Genomic DNA, 20,921 nt, shown 5'->3' with positions numbered 1-20,921 from the left:
GATTCCTAGTGAAGTCTCCTGGCCATGCGGAGGTCTGCAGCCTTCACTCTTGCTGCGGGTCCTTCTGGTCTGATTCCTGGTACATGCTGAAGGCTCCTGTCCATGCGCAGGCCTGCATTCTGCACTTCTGCTGGGCATCCTGCAGTGTTATTCCTGGTGCCGACTGAAGTCTCCTGTCTACGTGTAGACCTGCATCCTGCACTCTTGCTTTGCATCCTGGTCTGATTACTGGTGCCGGCTGAAGGCTCCTGTCCATGTGTAGGCCTGCATCCTGCACTCTTGCTTCGCGTCCTACTGGTCTGATTCCTGGTACATGCTGATGGCTCCTGTCCATGCGCAGGCCTGCATCCTACACTTTTCCTGTGTGTCCTGCTGGTCCGATTCCTGGTGCCTGGTGAAAACTCCTGTTCATGCGTAGGCCTGCACCCTGCACTCTTGCTGCATGTCCTGCTGGTCTGATTCCTGGTGCCTGCTGAAATAGCCTGTCTATGCGTAGGCCTGCACCCTGCACTCTTGCTGCACGTCCTGCTGGTTTGATTCCTGGTGCCTGCTGAAGGCTCCTGTATATGCGTAGACCTGCACCTTGCACTCTTGCTGCACGTCCTGCTGGTCTGATTCCTGGTGTCTGCTGAAGTCTCCTGTCCATGCGTAGGCCTGCACCCTGCACTCTGGCTACAGGTCCTGCTGGTCTGATTCCTGGTGCCTGCTGAAATCTCCTGTCTATGCGTAGGCCTGCACTCTGCACTCTTGCTGCACGTCTTGCTGGTCTGATTCCTGGTGCCTGCTGAAATAGCCTGTGTATGCGTAGGCCTGCACCCTGCACGTCCTGCTGGTCTGATTCCTGGTGCCTGCTGAAATAGCCTGTCTATGCATAGGCCTGCACCATGCACTCTTGCTGCGCGTCCTGCTGGTCTGATTCCTGGTGCCTGCTGAAATAGCCTGTTTATGCATAGGCCTGCACCATGCACTCTTGCTGCGCGTCCTGCTGGTCTGATTCCTGGTGCCTGCTGAAATAGCCTGTCTTTGCATAGGCCTGCACCCTGCACTCCTGCTGCGTGTCCTGTTGGTCTGATTCCTGGTGCCTGCTGAAGGGTCCTGTCCATGCAGAGGCCTGCACCCTGCACTCTTGCTGCGCGTCCTGCTGGTCTGATTCCTGGTGCCTGCTGAAGGCTCCTGTCCATGCGTAGGCCTGCACCCTGAACTTTTGCTGCCCGTCTTGCTGGTCTGATTCCTGGTGCCTGCTGAAATAGCCTGTGTATGCGTAGGCCTGCACCCTACACGTCCTGCTGGTCTGATTCCTGGTGCCTGCTGAAATACCCCGTTTATGCGTAGGCCTGCACCCTGCACTCTTGCTGCGCGTCCTGCTGGTCTGATTCCTGGTGCCTGCTGAAATAGCCTGTCTATGCATAGGCCTGCACCATGCACTCTTGCTGCGCATCCTGCTGGTCTGATTCCTGGTGCCTGCTGAAATAGCCTGTCCTTGCATAGGCCTGCACCCTGCACTCCTGCTGCGTGTCCTGCTGGTCTGATTCCTGGTGCCTGCTGAAATCTCCTGTCTATGCGTAGGCCTGCACTCTGCACTCTTGCTGCACGTCCTGCTGGTCTGATTCCTGGTGCCTGCTGAAATAGCCTGTCTATGCGAAGGCCTGCACCATGCACTCTTGCTGCGCGTCCTGCTGGTCTGATTCCTGGTGCCTGCTGAAATAGCCTGTCTATGCGTAGGCCTGCACCCTGCACTCTTGCTGCGCGTCCTGTTGGTCTGATTCCTGGTGCCTGCTGAAGGCTCCTGTCAATGCGTAGGCCTGCACCCTGCACTCTTGCTGCGCGTCCTGCTGGTCTGATTCCTGGTGCCTGCTGAAGGCTCCTGTCCATGCGTAGGCCTGCACCCTGAACTCTTGCTGCGCGTCTTGCTGGTCTGATTCCTGGTGCCTGCTGAAATAGCCTGTGTATGCGTAGGCCTGCACCCTGCACGTCCTGCTGGTCTGATTCCTGGTGCCTGCTGAAATAGCCTGTCTATGCATAGGCCTGCACCATGCACTCTTGCTGCGCGTCCTGCTGGTCTGATTCCTGGTGCCTGCTGAAATAGCCTGTCTTTGCATAGGCCTGCACCCTGCACTCCTGCTGCGTGTCCTGTTGGTCTGATTCCTGGTGCCTGCTGAAGGGTCCTGTCCATGCATAGGCCTACACCCTGCACTCTTGCTGCGCGTCCTGCTGGTCTGATTCCTGGTGCCTGCTGAAGGCTCCTGTCCATGCGTAGGCCTGCACCCTGAACTTTTGCTGCCCCTCTTGCTCGTCTGATTCCTGGTGCCTGCTGAAATAGCCTGTGTATGCATAGACCTGCCCCCTACACGTCCTGCTGGTCTGATTCCTGGTGCCTGCTGAAATAGCCTGTCTATGCATAGGCCTGCACCATGCACTCTTGCTGCGCGTCCTGCTGGTCTGATTCCTGGTGCCTGCTGAAATAGCCTGTCTTTGCATAGGCCTGCACCCTGCACTCCTGCTGCGTGTCCTGCTGGTCTGATTCCTGGTGCCTGCTGAAATAGCCTGTCTTTGCATAGGCCTGCACCCTGCACTCCTGCTGCGTGTCCTGTTGGTCTGATTCCTGGGGCCTGTTGAAGGCTCCTGTCCATGCATAGGCCTGCACCCTGCACTCTTGCTGCACGTCCTGCTGGTCTGATTCCTGGTGCCTGCTGAAGGCTCCTGTCCATACGTAGGCCTGCACCCTGAACTTTTGCTGCCCGTCTTGCTGGTCTGATTCCTGGTGCCTGCTGAAATAGCCTGTGTATGCGTAGGCCTGCACCCTGCACTCTTGCTGCACGTCCTGCTGGTCTGATTCCTGGGGCCTGTTGAAGGCTCCTGTCTATGCATAGGCCTGCACCCTGCATTCTTGCTGTGCGTCCTTGCTGTCTGTCCTTTTGGCAATGACTTGTGTTCGCTGAAAGTGGGGCAGGCATAGCCTCAGACAGAGACAACATGCTTGTGATTTGCCACTGTTAGCACAGGGCCTCTTATTGCTTCTTAATTGTATTTGTGGATTTATATAGCGCCAACCTACCTAGTAAGCAACAGGGCGCTGTACCTGTCTTTAAGGGTAACATTTGAGGAAAAGAACAGGGGGTTGCGACATGGGGGTGGGATGTGATGCGGGAACACTAGGAGCCTAGGTAGCACCTTCCGTTCCTGCTTCACTTCCCAGCGTTCTTACGTGACCTTCCTGTGGCTACAGGCTTCATGACAAAGCCACCCTTAAAATACCCGAATGACAATATAGTAAAAAGTCCATGAGCAAGGATAATATTCAGAGGTCAGCCAGTAACTCTCTGCCCATTGTTCTGTATAGGTTTCCTGGCAGAGTGCATTTTCCCAGCCCAGCCACCTCTGGGGACAGCGTGCTGCTCTGTTCAAAGATTCCAGAGGCAGTGCACACACACATACACGCTGCTATGACTGGAAAAGAAACCTTGTTTGTCTGCTGCTGTTCTGAGAAACGATTGTTTATATATTGTTAAATACTGCCTTGCAAAGGAAAAGCCTCATCGTATTTATTGAGGGGGCATGTGAAGCCTCTAAGCACTTGAAAGTAAGTGTATTCCTTTTCTTCTCGTTAGCTTTCTGAAAGGATCCACTAAGCACTTCAAATGATGTGTATTCCTTTTCTTCTCGTTAGCTTCCAGAAAGGAGCCTCAAAGCACTTGAAATGATGTGTATTCCTTTTCTTCTCGTTAGCTTCTTGAAAGGAGCCTCTAAGCACTTGAAATGATGTGTATTCATTTTCTTCTTGTTAGCTTCCTGAAAGGAACATCTATGCACTTGAAATGATGTGTATTCCTTTTCTTCTTGATAGCTTTCTGAAAGGGGCCTCTAAGCACTTGAAATGATGTGTATTGCTTTTTAAATAGTCGATCCATTTATGTTCCTGGACCATATTGCAGAGTGAACTATTCTGGCCGGTTTCCACAAAATTGAGTGCAGCCCAGAAGCTTCTGCAATTGTTTGCATTAAGTAAGTAAAACATTTTCTTCCCATCATCCTGTAATTTTTGCTGTTTATGATTCTTTAACCAGTTCTTATAGGATTGTTTAGCCTTCTTAATTTTTTGCTTACTGTCCTCAGGATCTTCTCCTGTTTTTTTCTTTAGGAGACATAGAGTTTGTCGAAGGATTCTCTTTTGTTTTTGAGTGTCCTCATCAAAGACATGTAGGTGTATTTGTTTTCCTGTGGCCTTTGTCTCATTTGGCGCGCAGATTACCAGATAAAGTTCCCAAATTTTTCAGGATGAAATTCCTCAGCCCACAATGCTGCTGGGACTGCTTCAAGCTGTTCATTCAACTTTTCCCCTCCATGCTTATATTTGACCACTCTCAGTTTGCCTTTTAATCCTTCAAGATCCTGAGGACTTTGCTGGATCCGAGCTTTCTGATGTTCCTGGAATTGAAGTTCCAACATAGCGTGATCGCTCCCTCCTTCCCAATTGAGGGACAGCCTCGGGCAAAGGAGCGAAAGATCTGGGGTTACAAAAATGTAGTCTAATGTAGATTGCGAAGAGCCTTGTTTCCAGGTAGGTTCTTCTGATTCATTCTCCACATTTTTCACATAGATCCTTTCCAAGTCCCAGGAAGAAAGGAAATCCCCCCCCAGTGTTTCGCTTTCCATGGAGACCTCGTCTTACCTGATTCTAGCCCCACATTTCCTAAGTTAATGTGATCTGCATTAAAGTCCCCTGCAACTAATATGCAAGCTCCCTCAAACTCTAACTTCACCGTTGGCAACAGGTTATGTAAAATTTCTGTGAACTCATGGATATTAGTGCTGGCTGGGTTCCAATAAATATTAACCAGCACTAAGGTTGTATTGGGATTACCCAGGTCGAGCTCCACTTTGCAGGCTTGGATGCCTCCCAAATGATTGCATAGGGGGACAATTTCCTTCATACTTGAATTTTTGAGTGCTATCAGAAGTCCACCTGCTGGTCTCCCTTTAGATTTTTGAAGAGCTCCAAGATTGAGAGTTGTGAAGCCCTCAATTTCTATCGAGTTAACGAGCCAAGTCTCCTGGAATAACAAAATATCGTTATTTTGTAACAGGTCCTTTTTTAATAGCCTTTTCTTTAGAAAGCTACGATCTCTCGTGTTCCAGGAGACTAGTCTTATGTTATTTTGTCTAAAGACTATTTTGCTCCTCTCCAAGCTTCTGGAGGATTTGTGAAATAATCTCAGGGAGTTTCGTTATGAGATTTTCGTTCAGTTTGAGCCCAGATGACAGGTTCATTAATGGCTCTTCCACTGAGCCGACTGCACTCACAGAATTAAGGGCATCCTCACTTCCCACTTGTATGCTGGAAGTATCTTCTTGTTCCCGCTCAAAGACCACTGGAATTCAGACCAACTTCCACAAAGAATCTGTCCACTGTTGGAAATTTAACATACTCGATATCTTCTGTGGTGAAGAGAAACAGATTATAATTTTTTCTAATTTCAGATAACACCACTGATCTACAAAGTGAGGTGTATCTGTTTGGTTTCTCGAGTCTTAACCAGACCCATGGAATTGCGAAGTTGGCCAGAACTGGCTCTGCTTTCTTTGCAGTTGTAGTATAGTAAGAATCATCAGGCTCCTCTCGGTCACTATTCTGTAAAGGCGGCTCTAAATTCCTAGATTTCCCTGAGCCGTTCCGACACTCTACTTCATTAGTTATGAACTGGGTTGGAACTTCATCCAAGGAGCATGTCTGCTGAGCTGGAACAGAGACTGATGGTAGGATATCCGTTATCGCAGCTGCTTTTAGAAAGATGGGAGCCAATCTGATGTTATTATTAGGCTTTTTCTGTACGACTACTCCAGCATTATTATTATTGACCCCTTTTTGGGCCTTATTTTTAAAAAATATTGGAGCTAGCTTAATGTTCGTATAACCCAATTTAAAATTTTGATTACAAGGGACTCCACTCGTAGGCCAGGAGGACTCAGTTTGTGTTCCCATGTTTAAAATCTGTGTCCGTGTGTCAGTTTGGTCCACCTTTGAGTTTACAGGTACATTTCTTTCCCCGTTTTTGTCAGATCCTCCTTTGCTAGACCTGGGTTTACCTTGGCTTGAATTCTGGAATGTACCAGCTACTGGGGAGGCCTTCATATCTAAATCTGTGGTTTTATCCTCCAATGCTAAAGTCATTTTTTTCAGGAATGCATTTGCTGTAGACTTCTTAGAAGCTTGTTTTTTTTAGATTTTTGGGCTTTTTCGAAGTTTTCTCTGGCTGTAAAACGAGACGAGGGATCCTGGAATTAACCCTCTTAATCTTCTTATGGTGTCTTTTTCTTTTGGGATTGAAGGAGCTAGCAGGACTGCAATTTACCTCTTCCTGTAGACAGTCCTGAGCATTTCTAGGAAACAATTCCTGTGGGCTTCCAAGGTTCTCCTCTAATTCTTCCACATCAACATTAGCAAGTCTTCTAAATTCTTCTAAGACCGAGTCTGATAATGGAGTATCATCAAAGCAGTCAAATGGTCCTTCGACGATCTGTGATTGGTTCTGACTTGAAAAACTTTGTACTGGGAGATTTTTTTGTAACTCTTGTATCGTGAGGTTACTCTTTGCCTCTTCCTTCAGTAAAGTATGAATATGGGCAAGATCTTGTCCTTGTTTCTCTACCTCTGTATGTGAATCTTTTAAGGTTGGTATTAAAATTGTGTTCATGATGTTATTGAGTGCCGTCATTGATGAATCGATCTTTGACACTTCACTTGAGAGTTCCAACAAATAGCCCGCCTGTGCTTGTACTTCTGTTTTCAATAGTTCAAATACTGAGACCAAAGAATTTAGTACAAAGCTCAATGCTGAAAGCGTATTCTCGTTAGCTGGAGATGACGCCCTTAAGGACGGAACATGGGGCCCGTCTTGCTCTAACTGCAACCCTTGTGTAGGAGCTCCATTTTCTAATGTATTGGTTAGGGGTAATGTTGTTGAACAGGAGCAGTCTAACAAAAGAGAACCTAGATTGGCCCCATGGTTTAAGCTAGGCAAATGGCCAGGGGAGGGCAGCAGATCCACAAGATCATTTGTGCTTTTATTCCTTTTTCTAGCAAAATGATCATTAATTCTGCTCTGTATTTTTTTGGTGGTCAGAGTATATTCTAGTCCTCTTTTCCAACCTTCTTGAATTGTGGATGTGGACGAACTAGTTTCAGTGTTTTGATGACTGGCTGAGTGAATGAGGGCGTGAGTAACATGAGTGACTGGCTGAGATGTTACTATAGCGGTTGGGGAAGCTGTCACTAAAGCTGCAGTACCCTCTTCGGCCAGATACGAGCCCTCCTGGGCCGCCTTATCCTCCAGAAGGGGTGAACTTCGAAGTCTCATGAATTGGACCCCTAGTAAAATCGGGCTAAAGTAACACGGTTAAGAAGAATCCTCAGAGGCAGAATTGTATTATTATCTGTTAGGCTCCTCTACAGTAAAGATATCAAAATAAATGTACCTTGGGGCGCCCCAGCGCCTAACAGCTGCACAACAGCCAGTAGGGCTTGTCTCTGCCGGGCTTAGCGCCGCAAGGGTGGTAGCCTCCGACTCTTGAGGGAGTCCGAAATCACGTGACCACGACACGTGATGTAGATTGCCCCGCCTCCTCCAGGAAGCGTGGTGAAACGCTGATGCCGGCAAGAATCTTCGCTGACTCGCAGTGCCGGGTAGATAAAAAAACAGCCTGGGCTTCACAGCAGCCAAAGTCCAAACACACACACTTTTCTTCTTGTTAGCGTCCTGAAAGGAGCCTCTACGCACTTGAAATGATGTGTATTCCTTTTCTTCTTGTTAGCTTTCTGAAAGGAGCCTCTAAACACTTGAAATGATGTGTATTCCTTTTCTTTTCTTGTTAGCTTTCTGAAAGAAGCCTCTAAGCACTTGTTGGCTTCCTGAAAGGAGCCTCTAAGCACTTGAAATGAAGTGTATTCCTTTTTTTCTAGTTAACTTCCCGAAAGGAGCCTCTCGGCTGAAATGATGTGTATTCCTTGTATTCCTCTTTGATATTTGAGAGGTGGTCAGATTTGTGCACCTTTCTTCCATCCCGCTATACCTCGGCAAGACACCAGCATAGTAATGTCCTTAGACCCATGGAAAGCGTGTGGGTTTGATCCTCTGAAAAGATGCGAAATACACCCTCTTATACACACTGTTTGTAATCATGCCAAAATGGAAAGCATTCCCAGGTCATAATAATCATCATTGCATAAAGGAAACCGGTCCAAAGACAGCAGGGCAATGGAATGGAAATAAACACAGAAGGTCCATTGTCTGCTCCATCGAGTCATGTTTGTGAGACTGGAAAACCTGTTCCCCATGGACTCTTCCCCTCTGATGGGGAAACAACCTGGCTTTCTGCCTGTGTGCGGAGAACAATGTGGCCACTTACTGCAGCCGGGGAATGCCAAGCTCAGCAGTAAACAAAAGCAGACCATCTCGGCAAGTGACGGCGCAGATGCTATGCACGGAGACCCCTTTGCTAAGCGCTAGAAATGTTATCCCATATCATGCATTCCTAATAGATAAGAATCGTATTTTCAGTCACAATCAAGTGCAGTGGACATGTGCGTTTTCATGGAAAGCAGAACACCGTCACAAATGATGTCATTTTCTAGCGCCCAACAGCCCCTTCGCATACCTCCAAGACACCGAAGGTCAGCTCCTCAGAACTGCTTGGTCAACCTACCGCCTCTATTTAGGAATTTAGCCAGAGAGACGTACACACAACCAAGCTCGGACTGGCCAATAAGTCAATACCCGAAACCAAACATGCAAAATCCCAGTGTGGGCCATTTTTTGTGGTCAAAGTGGGCCCCTTTTTTGGCCAATGTGGGCCAGTTTGATGAGTTACTTCACTATGCGGCTAGTAGTTTTGAACAGAGTTACTGCATAAATATTCTTTAAATTGCACAATTTCCATCACATTTTCTCAAAAACCTCCCTCCATGGGTACTATTCGAACAGTCTGTCACAAAAGGAATGAATTGCCGTTTGCAACTGTGGGCCACTTTTTCATTGGTGCCCGAGACAATTGTATGCCCCAGTCCAACCAGGCTGTATGAGATTTTAGCGAAAACAATTTCAAAGAAGGATGCTTTAGCGAAATAAAATCATCAAATAAAATACTGATTTATTTCTTCTATTTGGGGGTGCTCCTCAACCCCCCGTTTACCAGCGTAACCCCCTCGCCACCCATTTTACCCCCTTACCTCGCCCTCATATAGACATATTTTGTTAAAATCAGTGTTTTTTCTACTGTTTTTGTTTCCTTAAAAAATCCCTCTCGGAAATAGTTTTTGCTGAAATCACTGGATACCGTCCAACCCAGCACACAGCCCCCTCCCCACTCCAATATTCCCTTCCCCTTCAATTCAGTCCTGAAGAATACTTTCTGAAGATCTGACGAGGACTGGAGACCCGCCTGTTCTTTTCTGCTGGGCACTTCCTGTTTCATAGGCAGGGCTCGCAAAAAATCTACTAGCCCACTAGCATTGGTGAGTAGTTTTTATGAAGGGCGAGCACCATTTGCAGGATGCTCAACCTTTCTGGCGAGTAGGAGTATGTCAGAAACTTATTTTGCATTTACTGCAAACACACTTTGTTTGCAGAAACTGGCAAATGTGAGTTACACAATGCATGCCCAGCAGCATAGCACCAAATATGAAGTGTACTTATGGAGACATGCATCATTTCACAAAAAGCACTGGTAAATATTTTGTCAACAGTACCTTGAGGTGAGTGCATTTCTCTTAGGTGGAGTATGTAAAATAAGGAACTCGCCCTGCAGGTCTAGTGGGATTTTTAATAACTTGCAGGGCCTGATGGGGATATATACCTGCCCGTGCACAGTATCGTCTTCCTGATTCCTAAGAGCCTAAGACCCAAACCAAGATGTCTACTTGCTATGGTCATAAGTGAAGGCCTTGCTCAAGCACTGCCTAAACAAAAAACAAAGCAAACAAAAAAGATCCCAAAATGCCTTATTTAAGCATTTACTGAGCCCTATCCAGGCATGTTTAGGGGAGGAAAAATGCAGATTACCTAGAAAAATAAATCTGTGAAATTGTTCTAAGCAGTTTATTTAATGCTTTCAGAATAAATAAACTGCTTTTGGAACACTAATGCATATCACTGCTTGTGAGCTGTTATTTAAATATTCCAACTGCTTGAAAAATAAATTTCTGTTTGTCTGAGGCAAGTATCCTCTTGGCATTGCAGGGCAGTGAACAGTGCCTCACAAGTCTAGGGCGATCTCTGCTGAAAAGTTAAATGTCTCCCTCAAAAGGAGCTTGGAGGCAGCTCTGGTTAGACATGAATGGGACATGCTCTTTAACACAAGCACATCCACAAGCCCTAAGTGTGAGATTCTAAATAATGGCGATCTTTAGGTACTGAATATCATGATCGCATGGACTAGGGTAGTATTTAGCTTCAATACGAGTCCACTACAAACATCACCCCCACCCCCCGCTTCTACATGGCTGTGTGACGTGTTACAGGGAGACCGTTCCCAAATGAAAGCTAAAAACCAACCTCAAGATGAATGCTGAACAGAAATTCTGGGATTGTGCTTGTACGCTCATGTACGATCATGCTTGTACTTTTATGGAAATTTCATCGACTCACCTGTTCAAGAAGGCATTGCCAAAAGCATTCAGCTTCCTGAAGGGTTTCTTTGGATCCACCACCAATGCATTTCCTGGTATGACACCCTCGACTTCTCCCTGCATCACTGCGATGAACGAGTCCGTTGTCGGCTCTGGTCCGATCCTCATCCCGGGAAAATCTTGTTCTAGGAGGTATCTGCCCAAGACAGAAAATGTGGTAAGAGAGCCTGCCAAACTAGTTCTGAGAATACATTGCAGTGGCCAGTGTAGATCTAGCCCATGAGAATGTTTAACATTTTTCAGGTACCCCCAGCAGTCTCTTACAGTCCTCAAAAAGATTTTGGCCATGCCATTACTGAATGCTTGTTTCTATTTAAGCACATATAAGCCACATCTTAATGCAATATAGATGCAGTACTAGCTAGCATTAGGACTGGAAGGAATTTCTTGGATTCTAACTATGTAAACAGGAAAATGTTCTTTCCTGGGAAGTGCAATCTCGAAAATTCTTAGCATGCCAGCATTTGTGCCATGAGGATGTAATCTTAACCCTTGTTCGACAAGATTGGTTGCTATGGGATGTTCTAATGTATACGCGCACACCTTGTACCAACAGTCCAAATGTCACTAATACAGCATTCTTGACCAGATCTTCCATCAGTAATGGAACTTATTGGCCCTCGCTTGGATTAAGGCGAGAGCTACAAGCAAGAGCAAGTAAGGAGGGCAAAGAAAATAATTAGCATTGATAAAGAGCTCATGGTAGGAATGCAATTTTCCTCTGAAATTGGGAGCACTTCCATCCTCTCATTCCCTCTATATTTCTCTACATCTCTCTCTCTGCCCCTCTTCCCTTTACTCTTCTGTTTATTCCTAAGAGGCACTCAGGAAGAGGTTCCTGGCTTGGCTTCATGAAAGAACCGGACGAGGGATTGTTAGAGGTTGGAGATCTGAAGGTCTTCCGTAGGATTGTGTTGGGGGAGTGATTACGGAAGCCAATAGGTACTGTATTATTGTTGTCTGTGGCCACAGTAAACTCCCTTTTTTCCTGGCAAACTGTAGGAATTTCTCCAACTTACCCTCCAATTTGAAATTGATAGTGTACGATGGATAACCTCATTCTTTGGTTCTTTTTTACCCCTCTGTTCTTATTATGTTTGATTTAAGATTATGTTGTTGTCTGTGTGTTTTCCTTGTGCGCACTGAGGCCTATGGGCATGAGGTGCAATAAATAAATAAATAAATACTCGTTCCTCCCACAGTTCCTCCTCTGGTCATTGCCAAAGCTTTGGACGAGCGATTTCCAGAGGAGCCCCATACTAGAAAGTATGGATTCCACTCTGAGGTCCATGTTTGGCTGTACCAATCTCAACATCCAAAGAATCGGCTAATTTCCTAAACACATACATAGATGGCAACCATCTGACAAACGTGCATGCCCATCTCTTGGCTGCCACAGGTGAAAATAATACAAAAAGCCCAATATTCAAATACGCCTGCTATGATAAATCTCGCCTTCAATCACAAAGCCGAGTGGCATCAACAAAAGGCAGACACCAGAAGTTATAGCTCAACAAAAGTTTATTATAAATATGTACATGGTTTTGCAAAGTCAGGAAAGAAGCAGCATACAACCTCAGTGAGAACAGGAGGGGGGGGGCTTCTTTGTGCTTGTGATAGTTCAAGTCTTTTAGGTTGCAACTCCCAGTCCTGGTTCTCTCCCCAGGTTAGACGATGAGTTCAGTCACTTGCAGGCATGAGGGTTTTGAGCAACCCTCACACTTGAATCTCGACTCCTTGGTTCACCGTCTTTAGTCCTCTACTTCTCATGTGCGTTGCTGGGAATCCATTCTTACGGGGCCTCTGAGACCCATGTGCACCCACACATTATGCCTGGGCAAAGGCAAAAGTTATGTTGTAATAGTAGTGAACATAGCCCTCAACCTTATACTGAGGGATTGGTAGTCTGAGTGAGTCAAAAGCCTTTACTCCTATCCCCACACCATTGCCGTGTCCTAGCGTCCTGGAACTGTCCCGTCCTCTCTTTCTCTTGAACAGCCAATCATTCTAAGACACCTACCTTTCCTCCCCAGTCTGTCTCTACTCTTCCAACTCCTCGGCACTCCACCATGTGCTCGTACCTCCTCCCCTCTCAGAATCTCCATTTGTGGGGGCGGGAGGCAGGTGGGGCTGCATGTCCACTACCACCTACAGAGGTGCAGCTGACCATGTTATTAAACTTAATTTCTCCTGCCTTCTTTCTCTGATTTCTCCTCGGCTCTCCTCCTGAAGTTTCCTTCTAACAACCTCCCTCTTTCTTGACCTCCTGCTGCCCCCTCCTCAAGGTCTTTCCGCCTAACATTCTCTTTAGCTAGAGTCTCTCCCACCACCTCCTCCTTAAGTTTCCTTTCAGCCTTCACTCTGGCTCAATTCTACTCACCTCCTCCTGATGTTTCCTGTCAGCCTTCACTCTGGCTCAAATCTACTCACCTCCTCCTGATGTTTCCTGTCAGCCTTCACTCTGGCTCAAATCTACTCTCCTCCTCCTGATGTTTCCATCCACTTGCCTCTCTTGCTCCAATCTTTCCTCCAACCTCTGCTATCCTATCACCAACCTTATCCATTCTTCTTTCTCCAATCTCATTTAACAGCACAACCTTCTCTGGTCGTCTCCTTCCAACCACAACCATTTCTTCGGTTATTCACCCTCTGACCTTCCACCTCCTCCTCTCAATCTCCAACTCCATTTGCTACTCTCTTGACACTTGTGGCTTTCTAAGGCCATAGTCCCTCCCCTGGGTCCTCCCTCCAAGGCAGTTTTGTCACAAATACTATGTAAATACACTTCCGGAAATAGAAGTAAAGTTTTAGAGACAAGGTCCCTATTCACATTTCACAACTAATTGAGATGAGAACAGACAAAAGGAAATTTCTTCGAAAGATGAAATTATAAACAAAACTAACAATACCCAAGGAATGCGTCTCGCTATTAACCCTCCCATCTCACAATGTGTGTCTTTACAAACCACTATGCACCCCCAACACATTTGTCTCTGGTCAGGATCGCATAGTAAGCTCCTTAATCAGTTATTTCTCCAAATATCCTCTCTGTCCAGGTGTCATTCACAGTCTCTGGTGCAAAGTTTCTCTGTTGAAGTGAAGTCCTGGTGGGTGGGTGGTCTCTCCCGGTAGACCACTGGCTAGTTAGTGTTCTAGAGGTAATTCAGGAAGTTGTGCTCAAGGTTTCTGTCATTAGGTTTCCCAGAGGTGACATATGCAAGATGGGCTTCAAGGTGCTAGGGGGGACCTCTGGATCACCTCCCGAACTTATAACCCCTCAAAGCATTCTGTATTCCCTCCTCGCTGAGTTACGCACACAGGCCTTCAGGGCTACCGCTGAACCTTGCTACTAGCCCTCAAACAGGTTCTCTTCTAACCTACTCACTGCTCTTCTAGATGCCTGTTCTTCCTCCCACTTCTTTTCCACAAACGATTGCCAGACAGAAAGACAAAATAAGTATATCACACTCCCTATGTCTTTAAAGGACTTCCCACCATACTCTCTTAATTCCTGCATCCTCTTTTCTACTCCAACTACTGCTTCATCCTCCTTGAAACTTCTCCTCTCTCTCTCTCCCCCCTCTGCCTCCTCGCTCATTTGTTCTATGTCTCCCCTTCTTCACCTTCTGTGACCTTTCCTGCTTTCTTCCTTCCTCCTTCTAAAAGTTCACCTCCTCTAGCATCTACTTTCTTCCTTCCTCTATGATGTCCACGTCCTCCAAATTCTCCTACTCTCTCCTCTTCTCCTTGCAGATAATCTCCTCCCCCAAACTCTCATGTTTGTTCCTCTCCTACTGCAACTTCAATTCCTTATGCACCTCCACATTCTCATGCACCTTCACCTCCTTCTGCATCTCCACCTCCTCATGCACCTTTAACTCCTCCTTCACCGCCAGCTCCTCCTGCATCTCTGCATGCACTGTGGCTCCTTTTGCACTTCCCGCAGCACGACCACTTCCTTATGTCCAGTGCTCGCTGCTCCGATAGACAAAGCATCTACACTGCTGGTTTTTCGCTCCGGGTCTATGTAGCACCTTTCCCCCAAACCTCAGTGCTGATTTTAATTCAATGTGTGGCACCTAGGAAGTAGAATTGGTTCTCTTGGGAGATAGGTAGGTGGTCAAGTGGTTAACTAGTCCAGGAGTGAAAGAGACTTTCCATCTTTATCTTTGCCTGGCATTGTGGACTAAGCAGATATTAGGCGTGTCCGCCATCTTGCTATTTTGACTTTCCAGACATGCGCACTACCGTGCACTCCTGGGACTGTGAGCAGAACTGGTGGTGCTCTGCTTCTCTCCACATCTGTAATGTATGTGGTGAGCAACGTTAGGGATGCTGTTTGTACGCTAAGATTTACAACTTCTGTTTTGTAACAATGATAAAGCAGGTCCACATGGGAAGTACCCATGGTCCTTTGAAGCATAGATTCAAAGTATTACCAGGGGTCCTCTCCAGACTGCTTTCAAGCCCCCACATCACAAAGCACATAGCAAATGATTGGGCCCAGTCCCCCGAGTCACCCTGACGCCGAAAGCAACGGTCATTCAGGGGGCATCATGACAGTTTTTGCATCTGTGTATGATAATTAGTTAGACCCGTGGACTGTTCCAGTGGGGATCAGCAAGTCATTTCACAAGTGCATGCTTGGCGGTATGAGGCGATGCACAGGTCAGTCGTGCTTAGACTTGTCTGCCATCTTGGTTACCATTCCTGTAACTCTGCCGCTGCCATGCGGACCTTGATCACATAGCAGTAGCTTGCAACCGCGCACTTGAGAGGCAGCTGGCACAACCCCACTCACCTTCAGAGGTTCAGTTAAACTAGCATCTACTTTTACCAGCTGGGACGACCTCCTTTGAATGGGGATGCATTGGACAATAACAGGGGTGTGGTTCTCATAAGCAAAAGGCTCCTTAAAGGGTAAAGCAAATAGTGTATAGACCTTTGGTGACAATCCCTTGTCACAGCCATGCTGAAAAGCAGGGTGGTCCAATATATCTCTCATGCTCCTCCTTCAAGCCCAGCATCACCACGTGATTGGTGATATTTTGCACCACTACTCTAATTAATTAATGAATTCATCTTTTGTAGCACGCTAATTACTGGAGATCAGTCTCTAAGCCCGAGACCGGGATTCAAACTTGTGTTGCTCTCCGTTGTCTTGCTTTAAAGACAAACGCGTTGCCCTTAAGCTGTCCTCCTGGCGCACCACCCCTACCCACCACCTCAAAACACAGGCAGTGGACGGTGCATATATGTGTGTATTGTGTGTTTTTTGAAGAGCATGCAATGCAATGCAAGGCATTGTGGTGCTTTAAGCAACAATAGGCAGATGCCAGAGATTTCCATTGTGTAGCTGCATGACATGGGACAGTCCTACCGTCTCCTCTGGCCTTGCTTATATTGGGAATAGTGAAAGGGCATCTGGAATTAGATCATAACTGTCTGTTAGGTAGGCGACAGGTGAGGCAATGTGTGAGTATAGTACATATGTGTCCAAAGTCAGTTTTATGGACCAGACATATAACCTTATTTCCTACTCTCTTCTTAACCAGAAGACAGTACAATAGGTTGTTATCCTCCTCAAATGTATTGCACCCGCTTCAATATAATCAGCTTGAGTTGTTTAATGAGACAAGGCAGCAGAGGAACCAGTCGATATTTGCTAGGGTGCTTTCAGACCAGAGAGGGTTTTTCCAACAGCGGACGCAGCACCACTCTCTTTCATTGGTCCAGGTAAAACCCAATTATCAAGGACACAGTGTATGAATTCTTGATTTTTGAGTTAAACAGTGGGAAGGTGTCCCACCAATTTCAGAGGGGGGGAGTATTAAGTGGTGAATCATAAGAAAAAGTATGTTGTCAATTTCTTCTAGAGGCATAGTTCTGAAATCATCATGCCGCGGGGCACTTGAAATGCCCCCTGGCTTTAAAGGTTCTGATGTAAACACTACAGCTAATTCTGATCTGAGATTGCTATAGTGTATTGATTTGTTGAGAGACCCAGCAATGAGAAAAGCCTAAATTTAGAAAAGCAGTTGAAGATCTATTCTAGCATGTGGCGGCACTACTGGTAGGGAATCTCAGGGGAGACATAAGCCCCAACTCATTCAATTCCTTGGCAAAACTGACACATGTGTGATTAGTATGTTTACGCCTAAGATGACTCATTTGCATTTGGCATCAACATGTTGACTCTAATTCAGTGAGTTGATCAATTAAATTCTATATATATATATATATATATATATATATATATATATAGAGAGAGAGAGAGAGAGAGAGAGAGAGAGAGAGAGAGAGAGAGAGAGAGAGAGAGAGAGAGAGAGAGAGAGAGAGAGAGAGAGAGAGAGAGAGAGAGAGAGATCTTAAACCAGGGATCTGTAGATTAGCAATATATTGAGCACAGTGTTTTCGTGCATTTGAACTCTTGTCACCAAGGAGTCTGTACCAGGTAAATTAGGTAATAGAAAGTGCAGGTACCAACTCTATATGGCTATGAGTAAGATATCGTTTTATATCTAGTGATCAGCATATCAACTACTGTAGATATAATAAAGTCGGAGAGCGATGCTTCAGTAGCTATAGCATATCCAAAGCATTATTACATCAGAATATATTTAAAAAAATGTTTCTCTGCTAAACTGGAGTTCAAAAGCATACAACTTATTATGCAATGATATCATTGTTAGGTTCAATTGGCAAGGCATTCTTTTAGGGCATGGATTTATTAAGGCAAAACCTTTTTAAAAGATCACTAAGTTTGGCTCTTGTCATGTCAAACAGTAGGTAATCAAATGAAAAGAAAGATAGCATATCTGTGCTAATTACTTTAGATTCTTAGATTTAGTGTGGGAAAGAGCGCTGAGCCAATCAAGTGGCTGTAAACGGCAGCGAGAACTGCCACAGAACCACCCACGTTTTCAGTCAGCTGAGGCCCTTCACCAGGCGATGTCATTTTCTTTGGCAACCCTCTATCGCGAACCATAGTTCAACTTCCACCAGCCTCTCCTTGACCCTTGCCCTGCTCCCCAACCGCCACCCACACACTCACTCCCAGCCCTATTACCCTTGGGGCTACCAGCACCACTGCTGCTTCCTATGAGGACCCCGTCATAGAAATAGCAATGGGACTTGGTCCCTTTTCTGTTTTATATGGTGGCTGCCATCATGTTTCTGTAATTTTTTTCAGGAGATTGGGCTTGCACAATACGTGTGGAGTCCATCTTCTGTAAAAAATCAAAATAATAATTATTCATACTCTGGTCGAAACCCAGGGGTGCGAGTAGCTATCACCCCCCTTGTCAGGGGTTGTACAGGTCCAGTAATGGGCCTGAGCCGTCACTGAGGCCTTCACTTTGCTCAGGCATGCCTAGACTCAGGCTTGCAGGCCATTACCGGCCCTGTTCATCCCCCAACACAGGTGTGATTGCTGCATTAACACTATCAGGGTCCATCTTAGTCGTCACACTTACTAGCAAGATTCCATCAAAGTAGATCACTGACCCTTTCCCAGCTCAACCAGTGCAAAAGCCTGCCACTGACACTCCTAGAAATGTCATTAATGGGCAGCTCGTCCAGGACCATGCAGACAGAATGATCTTGGACATCAAAAATTAGAATAAGGGGGCACACATTCAAGTTGCAAACTAGTAGCAAGCCATAAGAAAAGTCACTGCCACCTCAATTCTAGACATACACAAATCATACCTTTTCCTACTCGCTAGGTCTAGAGTCTAGTGAAAAGTTTGCACCCTGAGAAAACAGGTTTGTTAGAGGAGAATTTCCTTTTGGGGTTCCGTCTCCTTAACTTTCTGGGCCTACGACTAGGCTTAGTAGGCCATGTGGGTACCAGGGCAGTGCACATGTACATTTTAAGGATCCAATGTTGGTCCCAGGGCAATCTTATCACCCTGAAAGTGAGCGGTTGACTATGCTGGTGGTATCTGCAGTTTAATCTGGCTTCATCATAGTTGTATTCACTTTTTATCGTTTAGTAGGATGTTCTACACATCAAATACAGGGGAGCTTTCCACCCACCCCATACCAGGCACACAAAATGTTCCTTTATTTACTTAAGTACTTTTTATGAATCTGGCACCCCAATTCAATAACTTTGATTCCATACAGCTTCCCTCTCCTTTTGGGACAAGGAACGCATTTGATTCCATACAGCTTCCCTCTCCTTTTGAGACAAGGAACGCATAGGGTTACACAGAAAGTATATATATATATATTAACCAAATAGATATAATATTTGAATCAATTTGAAGACAAATAAGTTATACATCCATGACTGCTTCTAATGAACACACTACCCATCTCAGTTTTCAATGCTACAGTTACAGAAATAGAGACTTGGCAACACACACTTCGCCATAAGGATCTATGCATTCATTTGACCCAGAGCACACATTCACCCTGGAATGAATGAATGAATGAATGAGAGTCCAAGAGAAATCGTTCATATGTGAAAAACAACAAATTAAAGTACCCTGCCTATACAATTCTCACTGCTTCCCCTTCATTCAAAATAGATACCAACCCCCTTACTCAATAGACCTGCCAAAATTTCAACAGAATTTGAACTCAATTGCAACAGACTACTAGACTTATGTAGAAAGGAAAGGATGTTCAACATAAGCTGCTGTTTCAACTCGGTTTTACTTGTTGAGTTTGTTTGTATGCGATAATGTCAACCCCTGATTAGTTGACTTCTATCTTATTGTTCCTTTTCATCCTTGTTGTGGCTCATGTCTGCCCTTTTACTGTGTTCTTGTTCATGTTTGCTGGTTTAGCTCTTTATAATGGTTTTACTTTTGCATGGTCTTTGTTTTATTATTCTTGTTTTACCTTTTATCTTAAAATATGTGTTTGTTTATAGCGCCACTTCTGCCTTTTGGTCTAAGGCACTTTATAAATGTTTAAACAAATAAATAAACATAGATTTAGGCTTGATTCCCTTCCGTGATGTTTCTATTTAATTATTGTATAGGAGCGTACCTTTCCCACTTTCAATGGGAAACTTTAAACAGCGAGAAAATGGGTAGAAAATTCTCGCCCTCTGCCGTTGGTCTGGGACAATTTAGCTTTAACAACAGTATTCTACTGTATTCTACTGGATGTATACCCAGGAATGACTTCAATCTTATTCTTTTCTAGTGTGATGTCCGATGCTCTTCTGTACTTGTACACTGTACAAAAAACGAGTGAAAGGATCTCCCAGTATACAGATCCTGGGCACTATTTCATTTATCTATAATTCCAGAAGCACATATGCTAATGAAATATTAACTTATTTCCCAGGATGTAATTCTGCCACCTGAACGGCCAAAATCGGCCAATTCAGCGTTATTACCACTGGCGGTAATACCGCCAAAATCTCCCATGGAGTCCTATGAACTCCAATTAACGGGGTCTAAAACTGCCTACCACCACTTGTAATCTGACGGTTATCCTGCCGGACCAAGTGGCGGTATTGGTAATACTGTTTGGTGGCATCTCAGTAGTTTTTACCATTGAGATACCACCAAACTTATGAGGCCCACTGTTCTTTTAACATACTGCCTAGGTCTTGTACATGGCATGCTGGCCTCATTACAAGTATGGCAGTAAGGCAACAATGGCGCTGGTATCGCTACCAGTGTAAAGACTGGAGGGGGTGTCTGTACTTCCGCTCTCTATATGGTAGAGGAGAGGCAGAGAGGACCCCAGCAAAGATTCTCTATTATTGGTAACGTAGTCGAGCAATCAAGGCCTAGCTTCTCAGGAGGTGATGTAGGCTGGTTCTTAAGTACAGTGTAGTCCCCAAACCCCCACAAAGGAATGTCCACACACTGCATTGGTTAAACACAGTCTTTATATAATTAATGTTCAAGGTTATGTACACTATCACAATAACTCACTTTGTGTTCAGAAAATCAACAATGGTAAATATATACAGTTCTACAGTGGTGCCACCAATGTTATCAGATCTCATTAAAGTGCATCAACTATACTGTCAAAATGTCACACAGATCAATCAAGAGGAAACCAGCAGTAGAGAGAGGAAGGAAAGGAAGATGGTTGAACAATTGGCAGAATGCTGGCCCCGTACCACTAAACACAGTTGTGTGTGGAGATCCCCCCACCTGGGCAACCTGCAAGATAAAGATATAACACAAGCCCAGTCCATATATTGTTCTATGAGTCTTATTTACTTTTACAATAGTTCTACAGCCCCAATGTACCTGGAATTGTA

General features: G+C 45.4%; 1 protein-coding gene across 3 annotated transcripts in view; it reads right to left on the bottom strand.

Moving 5' to 3' along the window:
- The window catches only part of LOC138468211 (EH domain-containing protein 3), a 379,867-nt gene that overhangs the window by 271,482 nt on the left and 87,464 nt on the right, over nt 1-20,921 (bottom strand). For all 3 annotated transcript variants that reach the window (XM_069608670.1, XM_069608671.1, XM_069608672.1), the window contains exon 2: nt 10,641-10,817. In XM_069608670.1, coding sequence (XP_069464771.1) covers nt 10,641-10,817 — 177 coding nt within the window. The remainder of the gene's footprint in view (nt 1-10,640; nt 10,818-20,921) is intronic.

The sequence above is a fragment of the Ambystoma mexicanum genome, chromosome 4q (genome assembly GCF_040938575.1).
Source record: "Ambystoma mexicanum isolate Mex_15411 chromosome 4q, UKY_AmexF1_1, whole genome shotgun sequence".
Classification (NCBI taxonomy): domain Eukaryota; kingdom Metazoa; phylum Chordata; class Amphibia; order Caudata; family Ambystomatidae; genus Ambystoma; species Ambystoma mexicanum.
The sequence above is the reverse complement of the archived record's forward strand: the minus strand, read 5'-3'. Positions and strand labels throughout refer to the sequence as shown.